This window comes from Micromys minutus (genome assembly GCF_963924665.1).
Source record: "Micromys minutus genome assembly, chromosome: 24".
In the NCBI taxonomy this organism is placed as follows: domain Eukaryota; kingdom Metazoa; phylum Chordata; class Mammalia; order Rodentia; family Muridae; genus Micromys; species Micromys minutus.
The window spans coordinates 33,084,337-33,099,627 of record NC_137959.1 but is presented as its reverse complement, the minus strand read 5'-3'; the positions used below and the strand labels follow the sequence as shown (position 1 = coordinate 33,099,627).

The 15,291-nt window shown below is 44.8% G+C and overlaps 1 protein-coding gene across 1 annotated transcript in view; it reads right to left on the bottom strand.

Moving 5' to 3' along the window:
* Positions 1 to 15,291, bottom strand: part of HYDIN (HYDIN axonemal central pair apparatus protein) — a gene marked incomplete at both ends in the record, with an annotated part of 333,158 nt that overhangs the window by 266,732 nt on the left and 51,135 nt on the right. The window contains 1 exon segment of the mRNA XM_080936961.1: positions 6,539 to 6,738. Coding sequence (XP_080793087.1) covers positions 6,539 to 6,738 — 200 coding nt within the window.

Below are 15,291 nucleotides of genomic sequence, written 5' to 3'. Positions count from 1 at the left end.
TAATAACTCACAGAGCTTTTGCTTCTAAACAGGAAATCCAGACCATTTAATTATTTTCATGGTCTACTACACATCTTTAAATTGATAGTTTTTCAAAGTAATGTACTGGGCAGTGTAGCTGGCAGGCTGGGCTGTTTCTCAGGACTTATATCTACGGTAACAGTATTTAGAATCATCATCTCTTAAATCTGCCTCTAGATAATGAACTCGGTTCCAGGGGGCCCAAGCTTTCTGCCACTAGGGTACAGAGCAGATACAAGGGTCACATTAGGTACCCCATATTATTTACTAGGACCTCTGTGGCCTCCAGGGAAAATGCCTGTTCACTTTCTCTGCTGCCCCATTTGGATCTCTCCCATTCCTTGATCTTTCTTCCTTTCTCTTTCCTTTTCTGGTACTCGTGATACCAACTCTCCAGGGGGCCATTGGCACCAGTGTTGTGTGTCCTGGAATTGTCTGCTTCTGAACTAACCTCTGGTGATGGCTGGATGAGCTCAAAAATCCGGCTGGGCCATGACCTTGGACAAGTCATTTAAAAATCAGTTTTCTCATCTCAGAAATGGGCCAAAACAGCACCTGCCTCATAACCTTACAGTGTGCAGTAAAGGGGTCAATAGAGCTAAAGTGTTTGGGATAATAATGTCTGGCACATGGGTGTATTGTATGATGCAAATGTTTCCTGTTATTTTATCTCCCTGCACTGACAGGGATGCTGGAGAAGGAACCTAAGGACATACCCAGCTCTTTAGTTAAGTTCAAGCTGTTATCCCTGCCCTATCCCCTTCATTCAGCTCTGGGGCAATTGTAACACACATGTACAATCAACTCACAAGTCTCCCGCTCAGACACCATCACTGGGGCCTTGTAATCTACCCGATACAGTTCAAACCCTCAACATTCAAAGTCACACACAATCTGTTCCCACCCTGGTTCTGCATATGGTTACACACATTCACATGTGTCTAACCCCCTAGATGCTTTGTCACACTCCCAGTTGACTGGTGGGGAGGCTTCTATCCCTTCATCCATGGGGTCTTCCAAGCGCTGCTCCTGCTCTGTCCAAACAGACTGGGCTTCCTGCATAGACAAGCTGGGACTGCCAGGATCCTCTAGGAAGATGCACAGCTTCCCTCATGGGTTGCTCCTTTTGCTACCACTGGTCTCAACTTCCATTAAAAGTCACCGCTCGCAGAGAGTGCTACATGTGTGGAACACCTGAATGGGTCTTGTCTGCACACAGAATGGTGCTCCTGCAAATTCCACTTTCCTCCTTTCCTTTCAAGGGTTCTTAGCTACAAAAAGGAGCCATGAAAGCGAATTTGGTCCTTCCTGCAGGAAGAAGCAGGAAGGACCCAGAAGAAGGACCTGGAGTGGAGGGAGCGGGGGAGGGCTTGCATTTAACATTTGGGTTTCTGCTACCGACACCACCCTTTAGCCACAGGACCATGCAGAAGAGGTGGTTTAATGGAATTATACTAAGCTTTGTGGGGGTCAAACCCAGGGCCTGCACTCTGCCACTGAGCTGAACCCCTAGCCTGCAACAGTCAAATAACAAAAGCCAACAAAACACTTCCCATCTTTTTTTTTTTTTTAATAATATCTTGGAATAGAAAAGGAGTAAACATTCACTAGCCAAGGAGACCTTCCTTTGTGGGAGATGATAAGTCTTCCAACCCCAATGTCTTTTCCTCCCTTCTGGCTCAGGAAGACTCTGACCCCAGAGGATGGGGGCCAGTTTCCTGGCTTTGAGAATGACATGACAGTGATATCTCTTATCATCGCCTCTCTACTTGATAGAACATTTTAAGCCAAACCTTCATTTTCCTCTCAAATACACCTTGGCAGCAAGAGAACATTTTGAAATGAATTGGAGGTTATCCTATCACAGAACCTCAGCTAATCTTCTGTAGAGAAGGTGGCACGAGGGTCGGGTTGTTAGGATCTGAAGGAGTTCCAAATTCTATAAAGTGGTAATGGATGCTTGTCCTGCATGCTGATTGTTAGTTTTAGATTACACTAAACTTCTTCAGCAACGAGAAAAAGTCAGCTGGGATCACCCTCGCCTCTTGCAGCTCCCCAAGCTCTCCCGATAAATCAGATGCTAATTGGATAGAGTGCATTAGGCGCCGGTGCTTAATCACAGCCTGTAATTTGATTTTGCACTTCATTTTACTAGGGGCCTTCAGGCTGAGCTGCCTGCAAACTATCAAGTGTCTGGAAACTCACTCACAAAGAAGTAAAGAGTGGCGATCCTCCAGGGTCCAAGGCAGGTTTGGTCTGTTAAACTGTTTGGTTTCGATATGACACCCTCATTCACAGCAAATTCTTAATTATGGAAGGAACTTGGTCTTCTGAAACACCATGAGTCGGCCTTGGCATATTAAACAGTGAAGATCATATCCGTGCCCTTTCTCCCCACGGCAGAATTATTTTACTTGAGCTTTTAGATCTTTACGTGGCTTCTCTATCCTCTCCCATCTACTTCCCTGTATTAATCCCACTTAACAGCCAAAGTTATTGTGTGACCTGCTAGAGTTCTAGGTCAAGTTCATAATGAAGCTGAATGGTAATTGTTTATGTTCTCTGTATACTTTATAGCACAGCACAGCTCCTTCTATTACTGAAGAAACCATTACGCCCGTTTTATCGCCTTTGGTACATGTATTTTTAGTTTAAGTTATTGTGGAGGTTTACAATTGCAGCTTTGCCTGTGTGATGTATTGCTGGGCTGGCATCCTATAAACATTTATTGAGCACTTATTTATCCTAGACGTTTGCTAGATGCTGAGCAAATACAGATGAAAGATCCAGGTACAGCTCTTGCGTCTGAGAAGCCCACAGATGAGTGAGGGAAGTTTTCTTCTTATAAACTAATCATCTTAGAAATGAGGTAGATCATCACTCAAACGAGAACAAAACCGAGATCTGTTTTGAACAGAACATTCCATGAGCTACTGTTTCTCATTGTATCCAGAACCTAAAAGTGCTCAGACTAAGAAATGAGGCTTTGAATGTGAAAGTCCTCAACTGTCAGTCCCTCTACCTCTGTTGTCTCTATTAAGAATCCCATTGACAGGAGTGCTCAGTCTGGGAGGCAGAACCACCTGAGTGGTTTCCAGAAAAGACGCCTATTGGGGATCTCTGCAGAGATTCTGAGCCACAGATCTAACCACGCCCCTGCGCACTGCAGTTGAGAGAAATCTTAGTTGCAAATAGCAGAAGCCCAGTGCAGCTAATTTAGAAAAGAAATTGCTGGAAGATGGGGTGGAAAGATTTGGGGCAGTTCACTCCACTGGTAATGTGGCTGGAAACCAACAGTTTCACAAAGAATGTGAAGAGGAGAACAGCAGACTTATTGCAAAGCGGGGATTTGAGAGACTTGGCTACATAAAAGATGAGCAAATATGAGAGAAACCCAGCGTAGCACATCCATGGATGACTAGCAGCAGATAGACATTCCCATCCTTAGGCTGGAAGCAAAAGGAAGGTGGGATCAGTGTTATCAGACCCTGGGGGTCAGGAGACATTGAAACCATGGCAAGCCAGTCTGATGGCAAGCCAGTCTGATGGCAAGCCAGATGGGGTTCAGCTGAAGATGGAGAGGGGTGAGGAACACCCCAGTCCACAGTCCTCTAGTCTCCTTCTGGTGACCCATGATCAGACACAGTTGAATCTAATGATTCCAGAGGTTAGGAACACCATGGCCCACACAGCAAAGAAAGCCACACAGGAGAATCATAAATAAACTCTGAACCAGCCTACGTGTGCTAACACAGCCCCAGTGTTAACCTCCTGAGAGATCTGAAAGGTCAGTCCTCCCTCACACCTTCAGCCACAAAGTGGGAATGCTGGTCCAGGATCTCTAATGCCTGTGACTCCCCATTGGTCCCTGAGTTTACTCTTTGTTTTTAACCCAGAATTGCATTGTTAAGAAAATATGCTGATTTGTTCAAGCTACGTGGTTAAATGAAAAGGCATGTTTTAAGATGTTTCAGCAACTTTACACTGTTGAATGTGGGTTTGTTCTGTTTTATTTTGGTTTGGGTTTTGGTCTCTGGGCTTGGCATTTACAGGTATCTAATATGCAAGAAACTGACCGGTGAAAAATGTAAGAATCAGCCAACCAATCCAGGAAGATATTCTGCCTGTATTTGTCTTTCCATATTGGATGCCTTTTCTTACGTTTAAAAATATCAATAAAATGTTTTAAATATTTTCATACACACACACACACACACCATCAGGTGTTTAGATGTACTTCAAGTGTACAGGAGCCCACAGAGGCCAGAAGAAGGTGACAAATTCCTTCAAACTGGAATGAGAGGTAGATGTGAGCCCGAGGAAAAAAACACTGATTCCTCTGGAGACGTGTATCCTTCAATCAGGAAAAGGATGTTACAGAGAAATCCCTTCTTAAAAAGTGAGCTCACAAATCATAAGCCAAAGAAAAACACTTGAACCCCTGCCTCAGCTCGACCTTCTGCTTTCTCTCTGGGTCACTGTCCTTGTTAAGACCCTACTGAGGACCACCATTGCACTTATTTTAAATTGTGTGAATATGTGTGTTGAGGGAGGGGTAGTATGTACCTATAAGTACAGTGTCCAGAAGAGGGCATCGGATACCCTGGGTCTGTAGTTTCATGTGGTCGTGATCCACCCAGAGTGGGTACTGGGAACTGAACCTGGGTCCTCTGCATGAAGCAGTACATATCTCTAACCCTGGAGTCCTCTCTCCAACCTCTTAACCACCATCCAAATGTCCATAACAATTGGTTCTTTTTACTCTTTAAAGTATTTATGTGTCGGCCTGTTTATTATTACTAGTGTATACATGTGTGCATGCATGTCATGGTATTCATGTGGAGGCTGGAGGACAACTATGATTTTCTCCAACCACATTCACACACAGGTTCCAGGGATTGTAAGCAGATTACCAGGTTTGCTGAGAGCAAAGACAGTCTCGCTTTTTATTATTCCACAGGGCTCAGAACACGGTAGAAATGCAATAAAATGTCAAATTAAAACCCAACTCCATTACCCTTACTTATTACCCTCGTGTCCTTGTTCCAACCTCTCTCGCATAAGCTTTCTCATCGTCAAAGTCGGTAGTAGCAGGCAGAGGTCTCTTCGCATACAAAACCCTGAACTCTGTTCTATTTTCTTAGAATTCTGATTTTAATTTTGGGCCCACCCAGTGAACTTACATTGATCTGCCCCATTTCTGTTCATTTGTTTGCTTGTCTGTTTGTTTTGTGATAGGGTCTGTCTTCATGGCCCTGGCTGTCCTGGAACTCACTATTTGGACAGGACAGGCTTCAAACGCACAGAGATCTGTCTGCCTCTGCCTCTAGGATGCAGCATCTGTCCCATTTTAAGGTCAGCTATTTAGCAGTCTTCTCTGCATCTATAAACCCAGGCCCTTCTCTCTGTGTAATGTTACAGAGTCACGGTTACTGAGTAGTGTTTGAGCCTGGGCTAGTACATTTAAGCCTGATCCCATTGCCTGAATGAGGCCACGGCGTGCGCTCTCTCTCTCTCTCTCTCTCTCTCTCTCTCTCTCTCTCGGACAGATTGTTAAGCAGTCTGTTCTGTGACCTGACAGATACTTGGCTCTGCTGTGCTCCTCGCAATATATGCTATGTGGAGCTAAATCACATAATGTGAAACTTCCTGCAACCCCTGAAAGATGCTCAAAGTCAGACCTTGCCTTTGTCTTGGGGGGAGGGGGGGTTAGTAGAGGACTCTTTAGGAAGCTTGGTCTGAGACTCCTTAGGAAGACTGCCTGGAGATGTGGTCCAGGGATGAAAGCTGCTTTCTGAAGCAGCTCCTCTAACTTCTCCCTACCATGACCCCCAACCTCTTCCCTCCCATCTGATGAAAAAACTGAGGATCACAAGTCAAGGAATATGGATAACCCTGTAGAACTTGAAGAGCTAAGAGGTCTGTTCTCCTCACAGGCCTCCAGAAAGACTAACAGTCAGCTGACACCTATGGATTATCTACGGCACAGTGGGACTATCAACTGATATAATCTGATGCATCATCAATAGCAAAGTAACCCAGCCAAAAGTCTTTCTGGTCAAAAAGCCTATGTCAAAATCTAACCCTTATAAATTCCCAAGGGTGGGCTCAGTGGTTAAGAGCACTGATTGCTCTTCCAGAGGTCCTGAGTTCAAATCCCAGCAACCACATGGTGGCTCACAACTATCTGTAATGGGATCTGATGCCCTCTTCTGGTGTGTCTGAAGAAAGCTACAGTGCACACGTGCACATATAAAATAAATCTTTAAAAAAATTCACAAAGGTTATTCTCTGTATTAAAGAAGGTAAAATTTGGTAAGAAATGGATAGTAAGCCTGGAATGTTCAGGATAAACAGACAGTCTTATCTCCATCAACGGGGTCTCCTAGCTTTTCAGCTGAAGCTATAACAAGCAACACCCCACCCCTCCCTCAACCCAGTGCTAGTCAAGCAAATTACTTCTGCCAGCCAGAGTTAGGTGTAATCAATCAAAGACAGGAGCTGCAGAAATTCATACCTGCGAGTTTTGAGGTGGAACATGGAGTCCTTGTTGCCAATGTTTCGGACCAGCAGAACCTTCTGGGTGCTGTATTTCACAGGGCAAGTAGAAAAATTCAGCTCATCGGGAAAGTCCAGGATGGCTCGGGCCCCTCTAGCTTTGACGGGCACAATGAACTTTTCTCTTTCTGTGATACAGGTCAACATGTGGGCATAATCCTGCCGGGGAGAGCACAGTCATTAGTTGTGGGGATGCCAGCGTAGTGATCAAGATAACTGTAAAGGGAGAAGTAGGGGTTACAGCAGGCATTGTGCCAACCGATGCACTTCATTTCTCTACAAATGTCTCAGGACAGGCAGAGGTGTGCTTTTGCTGACATCCTTCTTGCTGAGAGGGAAGGGTAGGACAAGTGTTAAAACCAATCGGCCAGTACAGGAACTTAGAGTTCAGGTGTCTCCAATGGTTGGGAGGTGAGGTGGGGGGGAGGGGAGGAGGTTCGAGGAGGAGGTTCGGGGAGGACGGATGGGGATGAAAGTCAAGGCACAGTATTCTTTAGATGCAAAAATTGCTACTAGTCCCTCTCATGTCCTCCTCCTACAAGGGGTGTGCAAACTTCTGGCATTACAAGCTGACACTGTGGTCTCAGAATGAGTTGGGGTGCATACCCAGTGTTGTAGAACGTGGTCTTCTGTGTGAACGGGTTAGCATATTCAGTGGATCACTGGTGCCTCCTCTAAAGAGACCCGCACCATCCAGTCAGGCTTGTTGACTGTTGATATGTTGTTGCCATAGAAACGGGCGCTAGTGAGGGAAGCTGGACCACATCTGAGATTCCAGGTGTTCCTTCCAGACATTAGGCCCTAACTTCATGTGTATGGCCTCAGCGGTCTCTCAAAAAGGAACTCGAGTATCTAGGCTAGGTAGGGTTCACAGAAGGGGAAGTCGCCATTCAGGCTTGGCAAAGACTTTCCCAGTACAGCTGTGTTGAGGTTACCTATGCTTTTGTGGGCAACCCATCTTAAAAAACTCTTTGGTTCCTTGGGTTATCTTTGGTGGAATTGTGTTTTGATTTGTTGTTTCGATTTATGTAGATAGGGTAGACCTTGTTTCTGTCTCCCCAGGAAAGGACCTCTCCCAACACACAGTCATTCTGGGCTGTGAGGGCCACTGGCTGTAGGCTGAACACACCTGCATCTAAGCCTGATTTACCCTTCCACCTCATGTCTTTGGATTGATTTGATGAATGGCCTAGTTACACACATTCTCTGCAATCTGATTCTGTACTCCTCCATCAGGAATGAAGGGTATGTCTGCAGCTCTCCTTTTGAGTAGCACGTGCTGTGCTGGTTTTAAAAGAACTTTCCAGACATTTTGGTATTTCCAGTCTTGTTCTTGAGAGCCCAGAACTGTTATGTGAGCCGGTCTGTTCTAGCCTTCTGCAGGCTGAGAGTCTAGATATCCCTCCCACCACACCCAGGGGCAAACCAAACTAGCTTCAGGCTGTGAAACCCAGTCAATGTGAAAGAGCTCACACTGCCTTCAAGAAATATTCTGGGGGCTTGAGAGGTGGCTCAGCGGTTAAGAACACTGGCTGCTCTTCCAGCAAACCTGGGTTCAATTTCCAGCACCCACATAGCAGTTCACAACTGTCTGTAGCTCCTGTTCTAGGGGATCTGACACTCTCATACACACATACATGCAGGCAAAATATAACTGTACATAAAATAAATGTTAAAAAAACTATTCTTGCCACCCTTCTAACACTGCAGGCTTTCCTGGACTAATGGGCCCCTCCGTGTTTAAAGCCCATTTCCATCTAAAAGACAGAAGGATCCAGATCAAGTCACTTCAGATAGTGCCTCTCCCAAAGTCGGCCAGACGGAGGGCTTCAGTGCCTCCGGGACTCCACAGTGAGGCCTCTGCCCTTTCCTCAGCCACATCTCCCCCTGCCCGGCTGGTAGCTACAAACCTTCTCTAGCTACAAACCTTCATTCCCACTCAGAGCCTCCACACACAAATTTATTCTTCACACTCAGAGCCTCCACACACACAACACTTATTCTTCACACTCAGAGCCTCCACACACGATGTTTGTTCGGTCACACCTGAGCTTCCCTCTGGTTACTCCTGGTGTTTCCGTCCCTGCGTCTCATTGCGATCCACTCTCTCATGGAGACCTTACTGCCTGTGCCATCTAAGCTTAACTTTCCCAACTCACTGACTTCTAGGCCTCCAGGACTACACCACAGCTCAGACTTAGCAAACACTTGACGAATATGTATGTGTTGAATGAAGGACAATCAGGAGAGTGCTGAATGAAAAACGAGCAAGCAACCAAGCAAACAAAGAAAACGCGATTAAAATAGGGTTTGGAGAAAGGAGGCCGGGAAGGGCTCTACAAAGAGGAGGCATGTCAGCCAAGACCACGGTGAGAAATGAAGCTATGTGGCTGGATGGCTTTCTGGGGGAGCATGACTCCGAACCTGTGGCCAGAGAGAAACAAGGGAGGAGGAGTAGTTAGAGACCTAGAAGTGGGGTGGGGGCAGGCCGGCTGGCCACAGGGCATCTTCTAAGCCAGTGGCAGGATCTGAGGATAACAGGGAACATTAACACTATGGACCGCTGATCCCACACACAACCCAGTTTATAGTTTTATAGAAGCACTGGCAACTGGGTAGGGACATCAGTAGAGAAAGACGGGCCAGCTAGTAGGTCCCCACATTAGCAAGACATGATGCTGATCTGAACTATGAACTAATACGGTCGCTTAGCTTATCATCTGGCGGGGAGGAAGGTCTCAATATATATATGGCCTGTCACAATTAATCTCACATATTAAACATGGTGACGGGTGAGAGGCACACAGAGAACAGTCAACATGTGCTTATTGGTGTCCTGGATGTGACAATGGTGGCTGTATTAAAAATGGCCCTAGGGGTGGGGCAGGGTGAGCTCAGAGCACAGTCGGGGCTTTGAGAAAACATAATATTGTCAAGAGCTCCAGTGGTTCGAGTGAGGAATGTCTCCCATAGACATTTGAACACTCGGTCCTAAGTTGATGGTGTTATATTTGGGGATGCTTAGAAGGCGTGGCTTTGCTGGAAGAAGTATGTGACTGCGGGTTGGCTTTGAGCTCTCATGGCCTCACCCTTCTACCAGTTTCCTATCTCTCCGTGCGTCATGCTTGCTGTTTAAGCTGTGACCTCTCAGTTTTCTGCTGCAGTGGCCATGCCTGCCTGCCGCGGTGCCTCTGGGCTGCCTGTCCTGCCCTCTGGGATAATCATCTCAAATAAGCCTTCCCTTCTATAACTTGCCTTGATCGTGGTGTTTTATCACAGCAGAATAGTAAGTAAGACAGATGCCACTGTGGAAAGAGGCTGCTTAGTCTTAAAGAACCAGGAAAGCCTCCCGGAGGAGGTGACCTTTTGGATGCAGAGCTGAAATGCAAAAAAAAAAAAAAAAGAAACTAACCGGGAGAGATCCAGGAACAATGTGTTCCTGGCAAGGGAGACTGTGAACAGAAAGTCTTCTTTCGGGTAGGCGTGTGCAATAAAAATTAATGAACAGTACTCTCAAGATGTATTAAACTGAAGTTGTCAGGCTCTTAGCCTTGCGATTGATTTTGCTTTTCAGATGGCAAAGCCAAGCTTGGGAATGATGACACGCAGACATAAGGAAGTACAAACTGCACCAAAGTATCTGGTCTTAGGAAAACCCTTAGAATCCAATCCCAGGGCTGTTTAGTGGGATGACAGGGGAGCCTCAAAGAAGCACAACATTGCTTTCATGTTGTCTCCCTTAGGTACTCAAACCCAGCCAGCAAAGGGGTTGTTGGGACTTACACACTGAAGGGCAGTGAGACTAGTACTGATGACGTCATGGAGGGGTCCTGCAGAGTGGGGCTCTCTGGCCATCCTGGGGTGTTTTGTTTTGAGTTCCAGGCTCCTGTCTTGTGTCTAGCTCTGTAAGGGTTTAAGGCAGCTAGAGATGGGCAGAGCAAGATGATTGACAGGGAGGCAGGAATGTTGTGGAGCCTCTCAAACTCCCAAATGGAGGTTAGGCATGAAGTCACAATTATGTGATTTTTGGGTCATTTGTTTGTTTGTTTTTGTTGCTGTTTTTTTTTTTTTAAATTGATTCACACATCCAGGAAAGAACATGAAGACAATTTTTAAACAGTTCCTTTTTGGCACACTCCAATCTCCAAGGTTAGGTTATGAGGATATTAGGTTATGTAATATACAGACTATATTATACAGTGCTTTACTAGTTGGAGTTGGACCTGATGGCTTGGGAGCAACAGCTGTGCTGATGGAATCCTTTTCCCTGTCCTGAGATGCAGGGGAATCAAAGGCAGGACGTTGGCTCCAAGGGAACTTCTACTATGACAGACTCAGTTTGAGTCACTCTCCTTCCTAAAAGGCTACCCCAGTACAATGCTGTCCAGACAGCCTTCTTCCTGAACAAACCGCCATCCTCCACACACACTGCAATCCTGGCAGGGTCTTATGAGACATGGCTTCTGATTCTCTTCTACCAGTCTGTCTCACGGGTCTTTTCTCAGCGTCACCTCTGGAGGCCAGAAAGACAGCAGGAGACAGGAGAGCGAACTACTGTCTGCATTAGCTGTCTCCAAGTAGAAACCTTGGAAGTCTGGCTGCCTTCACTTATTGGCCGGTTCTTAGACATGTGCTGCAGAGAAGCAGGCTGGGAAATGTGATAGCAGGGAATCCTGTCAAAATGAGTACACCTTTGTTTATTGTTGGTGGAGATGCAAATTAGGATAGTCATTGTTCAAAACAACATGGGATTCTTCAAAAAAATTAAAAATAACCAGGCATTGGTGGCATGTGCCTTTAATCCCAGCACTGTGAGTTCAAGGCCAGCCTTATCTATATAGCGTTAGTTCTAGGACATCCAAGGCAACACAAAGAAACCCTGTATCAAAAACCTAGTTACATAGATAGATAGATTAGATAGATACATACATAGATACATAGATACATACATACATACATATGTATGTACATAGATACATAGATTATACTTAGACACATAGATACATACATACATAAGTACATAGATGCATTGATACATTGATCTATACACAGATAGACACACAGATAGACAGATAGAGATATACATACATACATACATACATACATATATAGAGAGAGCCATCATACAACCCAAGATTTTTATGTCTGAGTCTTTATCCAAAAGAAATGAAATCAGTGTGCAAAAGAAATTTACATACTCACAGTACTGAACAACCAAGACAGGAAATCAACATAAGTATAGATCAATGGGTGAACAAATATAGAAAATATAACAAATTCACGCATAAATACATATACATGCACATGCATTTACATACCATAGAATACAATGCCAGGAAGAAAAGTCTATTATTCATGACAATACGGCTAACTCCAAATCATTACATTAGATGAAATAAAACAGATACAGAAAAACACACATATGATTTCATGTATATAGAAGATCTAAACCAGACAAACTCATAGAAGAAAAGAGAATAGTGGTTTTCAGAGGCTGGTGAGATGCTGGTCCAGTTTCGGCTGGACGGAACATGATTTCCAATCTGTACTCAGCAGGCCACTGTAGTTACCTATGTATGGTACAGCAAGTTGCCATGGTTTCCATGTGTTTGCGTGTGTCCCTCATTAAAGGTTTATGTGTTGGCCTTTAATCCCCAGTCTATGTTTGTGGGAGGATTAAAATCCAACTCTGGTGCTTACAGTTTGGGTCTTCAGAAGGCAACTAGTACCAGATAAGGTCTAGAGCGCCCATGGTTGAATTTCTGGTGGATTTATAAGAAGAAAGGGACATGAACACATAGACATCTGCCTTGGACATCTGTCTGTAAGAGTGTCATGGCCAAATTGGCTCCTCACCATGGGACTAGAATGAGGATCAAAAATAAATTTTTCTTCTGAAAAACTCACTTGCTCTGTGGTACTGTGTTACTGGCAAGAGATGGGCACAGTGTTTAAAATCACTAAGACTAAATTTTTAAATGGTTCCCTACAATAATGGTCATGTTATTAGACACTGTCAGCTAATTATACATGTGGTGCACGTGTGTGTACGTGTGTGTGTGTGTGTTAAAAGTTGCCAGGCATAGTGTGTGTACGCTCTGACATACCCAAGAGTTTATAAACCACAGAGGACAGAAGATAATTCTAAATAAGCCAATGGAGATCAATGGACAAACTTCACTTGCACCCTGATTAAAACAAATTGGCTCAACAGGGAAACCTGAATACTGATCGGGATGTTGGTTATGGGTCAAGGGTCCATAGTTTTGTTTACATTTCCTGGCGATGTTATTAACACCTTAAAAGGTCCTTATCCTTAGAGACAAATACCAAGTATTTGTAGTTGAAATAATATGGTATATGGATTAAAAACTCCACTGTGACAAGGAGCAGACAGATAAAGCCATGGTGGTCACACCATGGTCATTTGAAATCTGTGATGTGAAACTCAGTTCTCTAAGTTCTGAAGCCTCACAGGTGGTACACGCTCCCATAATAAAAAGGTCTTGAAGAGTTCATTGCAACTTCCTCTCGTGTTAGGAGACTTCCCCAAACCTCCATCCTCTCAGCTCCTGTAACCTCTTCCCCTTTGGTCTTTCCAGCAGCTTCCTCTGCTGCAGCCCCCCCAGACTTCTGGCTCTTTCCTGAGCTCCTGGCCTGCATAATTCTGCCACGGGGCTTTTATACTTTGTCCCTTCTCTCAGAAGGCTCTTCCCATAGGCATTTGCATGGCTGATGTTAACTTGGTACCCAAATGGCACCTCAACTGAAAACCCTACCCTCACCCTCCGACTGAAGGAAAAGAATCCCCATCTTTGTCTCTTCTCTATCACGTCAGCAGCTGACTCTGGTTTATACAGCAGCATGCCATGGAACATCATGAGCTCTATGAAGGTCAAACCTTGTTCCATTAGCCACTGTGCTTTAGCTCAAACAATCCACAGTGTTTGTCTTTCCTATGTTTGCTTGAATCCCAAACTGTGACGAGAATCCCAGAGACTCTTATGAGGCTAATGATCAAATGATATTCTATTCGTCAAGACGGTTTAAAGGCAGAGATGTGGCTCATGGAAGACACAAAAACAAATGTAGACAGCGCCCTTCTCAGAACTGAGTCCTTAGACATTGTTCTCCTGCTTCAAATAACCAGAAAGGATGTTAATTTATAATATATTCAGAACAGGGATGGCTTCTTATATGCTTCTGCCTTTATGATCTACAAGACACACTCAAATTGAGAGAAAAACTGTATTTTCTTGAAGTTGATTCTTAATGCTCTGTTTCAGTGTGTGTGGTACTATGTTAGGCTGTGGCTTATAGGAAGGACCTAGACAGAACTAGGAAGAGCTAAATTTAAGCAAGAAAAACTAAAGTCTGAAACAAAATTACTGATCGGGATAGTCAGATACGATGAAAATATCTGTAATTCCAGCGCCAAGCTGGAGAGTCAGTAGTTAAAGTTGACTTCAAGGCTGGTCTAGTTGACATGAGACCTGACCTAATGCCCTACCCCCCAGAAGATTTTATAGCATCTACTCCTCAATTCAAAGTGTTGGAAATAGAGTTTATCGTTATTGTACCTCTAGAGCACATAAAATATGATTTTCTCCTGTCCTTCCTGAGACACGTATTAAATTTCCCAAGAAGGCCACTTTGATAACTAATTGAATATTTTCCCTAGAAACATGCAGAGAAGACAGGATAGAGAAACAAATGCTGATATACCCATCACCTAGACTTAGCTGTAATTAATGTGCCTTCATTCTGGTTCCATCTGAACATGGTTATTAAACCCCCTCTGCATTTCCTCCTCCAAAGGCTGCTACGAACTCACGCTGCAGCACCACAGAAACTTGCTTTCCCGACTCTAAGTCAGTGTTCCATGTTTCCCTCTGACAGAAGCTCAATATTTTCCCAACTCAATTTAGCCATAAAGATTACAATCTAAGGGGTCAAGAAAATTAATGACCAGCTTCCAGAATCCCTTGGTACTGTTTGATAAGAACACTGACTATTACACTTCCACGGTGCATGAGGCACACACACCGGTATTAATGGAGACTAATAACATAGCCAGTGGCTTGGGTGTTTGTAAGTCTGGTGTGGGAGGAGATATGGGGAAGTCACAGTGAACTGACTGTTACCTAGACATTTGGCATTCTTAGCAAGCGTCATGTCCAGGAAGCCGATCAATACACAGCAGGGAAGACTGGAAATTGCATTATTATCTTCGGTGTGCTAATATACACAGGTGCTGACAATTCCACTGAAAGGGATGAACTTATTAAATGTGGCACGCTGCAATTTGCATATCTCACGCTCCAAATGTGAGAGGGACACGAAGTGAGGATGGGGAGTGAGCAGACCAGCGGGGGGGAGGGGGGCACAGAGGCAAAGTGGTCGATCTGGCCAAGTGAGGAAAGATGGCACCCGGCTGGCACGATTGACTGCTTCCTAAAGCAAATCTGACTTTGCTTCTCCTCTGCTGCCTTCTGGAACTGCATGGACAGCTCATGCCTGAACCTAGCTGGTCATTTGTTGCACTGGCCCTGTCAGCTTCCCAACAGTGAGGACGAGTAGGATACTGAATACTGGACCCTGCTGGAAGCAGCAAGAGAAACCAACTCTCTAAACCAGAGTATCAACTACTGCCAATCACAACACAAAATCTCCCACCCCCCATTTTTTTCCTTTACTGGGAGCTGAACTCAG